Source organism: Fusarium tjaetaba, assembly GCF_013396195.1.
Source record: "Fusarium tjaetaba strain NRRL 66243 chromosome Unknown NRRL66243_c0000396, whole genome shotgun sequence".
NCBI lineage: Eukaryota > Fungi > Ascomycota > Sordariomycetes > Hypocreales > Nectriaceae > Fusarium > Fusarium tjaetaba.
Genome location: NW_023501592.1, coordinates 4,740 through 10,660, shown reverse-complemented (window position 1 = coordinate 10,660; position 5,921 = coordinate 4,740). Strand labels below are relative to the sequence as shown.

Here is a 5,921-nt window from a genome sequence, read left to right as displayed (position 1 = left end):
CAAAAGGATCCCAACCCATCCATTGCATTATCAGGCGAACTGAAGGCGTAGAGGGCTCCAGCTGGCGGGATTGGACGTGGTGAGGCTTCAGCGGTCTTTAAACCCCAACTCGTACTCATACTTGCAGGTAAGCGTGGCTCGTATAGAGCCTTGCCTCACCACGCCTCGCGTTGTATAAGAGACGCGTATCCTCCCTTGAGGTGACACAGACTCCTCTACACAGCAGCGGCCCAGCCAAGCGAGTGTCCATCGAATCAGGGCGTCCACAGAGCTGCCAGGACGCTGATGCTGTAATTTTGTGGCCGGCGCCACGACCGAGTACCAATCTTTACCTCGATGGAGGCCAGGGTTTGGTGACATTCTGCGGGAGCTGACAGGATAGGAGGAACCCTTAGAGGTGACAGCATTGTTGCGCTGCGCTGTGCTGCGCTGTGCCGTGCTGTGTCGTGCTTTGTTGTATCGTGTTGCATTGGTCACACGATGGGTCAAGCGCACACTTGAGCATCGAGACATGAGAGAGAAAAAGAAAGGCATGGGAAATCAGACGCAACAAGCACTAGTATCTTACCTCCATTTTGCGTCCCAGGTCCAGCTATTCTGTGCTACACGACAACTCCCGTCCTAGTGGTCAACTCTCCGAGGCTGGGTTGGTCCGAATGTAGGACTGAGAGCAAGGCTGTGAGGCTGAGAAAGTCAATTGCTAGGCTCAGTGATTGATTGATGAGTGAGTGAGTGAGCCAGCGTATCGGCGACAAAGGTTGCTTGCTCCGGTGTTTGATTGGCAGATGCGTATACGATACGATGGAGGACAATGGTCGGCTATGACGAGAAATATGGGCATGGACGTTCTATAGGTGATGGATGATTTATGCGTCTCCAGGTGCAGGTTGTATGTGTATGTGTACGGTCTTGAAATTGTCACTTGGAGGTGGTTGGAGCACCTAATGACTGACGACTGCCCGCCCGCCCGCTCAAGCAGCAGCTGATAGCGCTGAAACTCCCCGCAATCCACTACCTGGAACGAACTCAGGTGGTTTTCTACCAGTAGAGAGGCCTGGATGTAGGCACATACCTAGGTGACTTCATGCAATCTAGGGGACGGACCTAAGCTTCAGATATGATAAGTGGCAACATATTTATATATCATCTCATGACTACCTGGCTTCATTCCTTGACTGCGAGGGGGCCCTGTTCTTTCAATATTTTTCTTGAACTTCTCATGTTAACTGTACCGACATGCGCAATCTGCAGCTGGCTACCCTGTACCGAAGCCATAATATCTGACTTAACAATTCCCTCCATATAATTCCGCACCAACAAAAGAGTGTCATCGACATCTCAACCCTCTGATCACTTCGGTTGGCTATGTAAGTATCTAACTAGCTAGCAGGTATTTGTGCATTCATTTCCTCTCACTCCGCTTCTCTCTCCGCCAAACGACTTGCCGACCTGGGAAACAGGGCATGGATGAAACTCTTCCTTCGCTTTAACGTCTTTGTGTTGTTCTTCTCGGTCTCGGGTTCGTTTTTCGCAGCCTTTCCGAGAGCTTCTGTGTCATTAGATGATATGCCATTCGATGTGCTGGGATTTAATGCAGGTACACTCTCTGATGCAGTCATCTTACTCTTGAGTTCTCGAAATGCCTACTCATGTTGATCAAAACCAGCTCCTTCAACATAGCAATAAACGAGACTCACCTTACTAGATCTTCTCCTCGGCGCTCTAATCGAACTTCGGCGGTCCGCCATCGCCTGTGTCTCTTCCATCACTTCTGTGATATACCCAGCAAGTGTGTTGCCTTTCCACCCAGCGCAGTCTTCAGCCAGGGGAACGAATCTCAAGAACCCCTTGGATGGTGGAATCCTCAGGGCCTGCTCCATGTGTCTCTGAAAGAGAGCAATGTTTCGTTTGTTTGTTGTCGTCTGAACGTCTCGAGCGAGAGCCTCGATTGTCATGGTATAGCAAGGATCAGAACTACCACCAAACTGAATACAGATCCCATGCTGGACTGCCATTACGATAGAATATGCTGGGCGATTATATCGTAACGAGAGGTACTCGGATAGTTCAGTGATGAAGGTGAACTCATCTTCAATCTAGGTACAGGGCTGAGTGTTAGCAATATATTCTCCAGGGCCATGCAGCGCGCCGACTTGCAATGACGTTGGTTTTGATTTCTACCAGTACAGGAGACTCATTCCGTATTCGATCACCGGGGTCTTGCGTATGCTTGGAACCGAATGCTTCCTCGAAGAAGTCACTTCGTTTTCTGGTAAGTATCGGTAATGATTGCTTTCTCGTCACTTTGGCAGCATCCCCGGAGACAATCTGCTCTACATCTCTTGAGAGTCGCTGATCGCTCTCCAGAACAGGATCGAGACTTGGCCTGCTGAGGCGAGGCTTGACTCTTCGCTCTCCCGGGAGTAGTCTTGGGGTTGTACTTGGAGCTGGAGCTGGAGCCGAGACAGGAGTTTCTTGCTTTTGCCGTGGTTTCGAATTCGGAGGCTTCGTAGAGGTGCGACTTGGGATATAAGGCAAAGCCATTGCCGGTGATAGATGCATGGTGACAACAGAAGCTTGCAAAGTCGGGATCACGACGATGTAAAAGGAAAGTTACGAGCGCATGAAAGCCATTGAGTGCCCAGAGATGGCTTGGTTATTTGTTACACGCGAGATCGTTGTGCGCCCATACTTTGCGGTGATGTGCCATTTGTATCAAAAGAAATCGAATATAATATCAAGCCAAGGGAATAGGTGTATATGATTATGAGCACAATCCGTATCACGCTCTGTGATCAAATACGCAGGAGGCTTACGGCAGGTGAACAAAGAGACGACTCTATAGCAATTCGATGTGCAGAAGATATATCGAGGTTGAATGCAGTACACAATAAAGTGAGGCGTCTTTGTGCCGTAGCTGGTGTTACGAGGACTGCAGGCTTCCCTGCGTTTCCCGCTCTGTTCTTCTATAGGTGAAACCCGTGTCACGCAATCACTATACACACAGTTGTGGGTTCAACAAGGACAGTTGATTGTAACTCAGACTTCCTCTTGGCTCAGGCGAGGTCCGATGGGCAGGTATAGAATATTCATAATCGAGGACTGACAACACAGTTCAAGGTGTAAATGGATCCTTTGTTAGCGAGGATGCATTGCGGCCTTACCTTCTAGGATAATGCTGATGAAACCAGCGCCTGACTGGGCCGTCTCGTGACGAGAAATGGCCTGTCAATGCTTGTCAATTCATCCTTCGATTCATGCCTTCTAGGCCTTGTCTAGCTTGTTTGAGTGGTGCAGGTGTGAGTATGTATGGCTAAGGGTGATCAATTGTGTGAAGGAATTCATGTTACTGTAGCATTCGGGTGCTCAGCTACCCTGGAGATGTATGAATGTACACAGGTGCTTATAGGTGCAACGGATGGCTACGGTACCTGACATCGGTACGTACGTTTTTGTCTGTCTTGTGACTGATGAACATAACATTACTCGTATTGTTCCTAATAATGGAATGGGCTGCAGCCACTCGGGGCATTATGTTATTTACCCCATTGTAATGCAAACAATTGCCCCTACGTCTTATCATATTTGACAGCACCGAGGAGACGGAACACCTTAAGTTAGAGTTTCTGCTAATCGCTGCGAGGCATCAGGGGCTTCCAAACTGTCGGAATGTCTATAAAATTATCCATCAGACCTAGACTGACCTGGACTGGTTCACAGCCCGACTGTTAACATACTGTACTGTGCAGTATGCATGCGCTAGGCATGGCCGAGCGGTTGGTTCTGGTCCTGGCATTTGTCTCGGCGTGTATGTACAGAGTATGTCTGTACATAAAAAGAAAAGAGAAAAGAGCGTTGATTAATATTCCAAATATGACCTATCGCAATCGAAACCACATTGAGCTTTGTTTTCAGCCCCAGCTCCAAATCCTCACAACAAAAACAGAAGACACTAGACTACCTACGTATGTCTCCATTGTATGTATAATGAACCCATGTTTGATGGGTTCCAATAGTCTCAAGCCCCCCCTTGGGCTGATTATGACACCCCACAACTAATTCCGATCCTTTGAATGTTCCATCGATCCAACTCGACTTGTATCAGGCGATCAGACCTGATATCTCAATGATCTGAACCCAGGCCCAAGGCCGTGGGACTCTTGCATACAGTATTGGCTCCAATCTCCCAATCTCGATATCATTTTCAAGACAGGGCAGGGCTTCCCGCTTTGCGGCTTGGTCCACGAGCACCCAAGTCGAAGCGTTTCTCTAGGGTGAACTGGTACGCCGCCAACCCCAGAACTATAGCTTCGACGGGAACTAGCATGACAGAGAGCGCTACACCGGCCCGGCTCTGTTTGCAGAGCGTGCCGAAGTGAGGCTGCACGTTCATGGTCACGTCCTTCCAGCGACATGTCCAGCTCTGAAGCGAATCGTTGGTGGTGGAGGCATTCACCCCGTAGAAGAATGACATGGCGATGATGGCGGCGATCAGGGCGACAGCAGGGGGCACAAATGTGATTGCTGCCCTGACTGCAGCGTTTCTGCGGGCCTTGTTTGCATCACGACCGTTAGTTTCAGAACCAAAAAGCAAATACAACAGGAAGAGACTGGGGGGTCGCCTTACAGTCGGAAGCTTGCCGGCGATCAACGAGACAAGATTGGCCACAATAACCAGGGCACTACCGACTACCAGAGCTACGGTAGGGCGCATATCGAAGTTGGCAGGCCATAGTTGAAGTAACCAATCTTCCGGGACATAGGTAGCATGGAAAACAGCGAGGGCATCCGCCGAAACACCAAGGATTGTCAAGCCAGCTGCGAGACCGAGGACTGTGAGGCCCAGTCTAGCGCTGTCGATCAAGCGATAGATACGGAAGCTGGGATTGGTTCGAACCGACTCAACGTCTGCTTCGAAGTTGGACGCTGAGATCTCTGTCTTGGTACCGATGGACATGTTTCTGCTGGAAGACTCCATTCTGAGGATATAGACCGAGTATATAGATGTATATTGACCAGAGAGGGATCACAAGGAACAAGACTAACGAAAGGTTCAAACCCCCAAGACCGGCTGGAGAGGAAAGGAAAGAGTATAAGAAAGAAGAAAAGGAAAAGGAACCAAGCGTAAATACGAAAGAGCTATGAATGGATATTGAATTAGTTAGATAGATCATGGGGATTTGCAACATAGATATACGAGATTGATCACAGCTTAACAAGCTCCGTTAACCTTAAGCGACGAACACCCATCACAATAACAGTGAAGAGGCCAATCGTGTCAAGGCGATCGGGGTGATAGTTGGAAGCGCCTATGCAAGAATTGCAGCATAGGCGCGCTGGTTGGTGTTTGGTGTGAGAGATAGACATCAAATGCTGGGCTAGGATTGGCCGAAGCTCTAACTGCAAGAGTTGAGCGTGTTGCCTCGAGCGCTTAGACTGACATTGAGCCACTCAGAGACAAGCATTATTCCCCAAGATAGGAGATGGCTGTCACCAAGATCTATTTTGGGGTCCGTGTCAAACCGTTGGCGTGAGCGGTTATGTACGTTGATAAGTACCTTAGTAACTACCTAGGGCATGAAGGCTGCAGGAACGGTCTACCAGTGGTCGGCCACTGAGTTTATCCATCTATCAAGCAGTGAGACTCGGACATTCCAATCTCTTTCCAATCATGGTCACATGGTTTATCACCTGACCAGCCTACCTAGGGAGACGCCACAGCTCACGCCACAGCTCCACTACCTACGGAGTAAGTCCCTAAGTCCTGACAGCTTTCAACTTTCTAACGCCCCCGACCGAAGTGGATCCCGAAAATATTCGGGGCTAGACTTGGCATCGCGCTCCGAAAAAGTCAAGATGAATCAAAGTCTTCGATGTAACATTTCTTTTCAGCTTGCGGATACTGTACCTACATACCGTTC

General features: G+C 49.1%; 2 protein-coding genes across 2 annotated transcripts; both read right to left on the bottom strand.

The window, feature by feature from the left end:
* Window positions 1-1,412: 1,412 nt before the first annotated feature.
* On the bottom strand, window positions 1,413-2,562 carry FTJAE_13249 (macrophage migration inhibitory factor; the record flags this gene model as incomplete). The annotated part of the gene is made up of 3 exons (XM_037346373.1): window positions 1,413-1,643; window positions 1,698-2,089; window positions 2,154-2,562. 3 exons carry the CDS (start codon window positions 2,560-2,562, stop codon window positions 1,413-1,415), a joined length of 1,032 nt encoding a protein of 343 aa, XP_037199716.1.
* A 1,642-nt stretch (window positions 2,563-4,204) lies between these two features.
* Window positions 4,205-4,978, bottom strand: FTJAE_13248 (uncharacterized protein; the record flags this gene model as incomplete). Its single annotated transcript, XM_037346372.1, has 1 exon — window positions 4,205-4,978. The coding sequence occupies one exon, from the start codon at window positions 4,976-4,978 to the stop codon at window positions 4,205-4,207; it is 774 nt and encodes a 257-aa protein (XP_037199715.1).
* Between the last annotated feature and the right edge of the window lie 943 nt (window positions 4,979-5,921).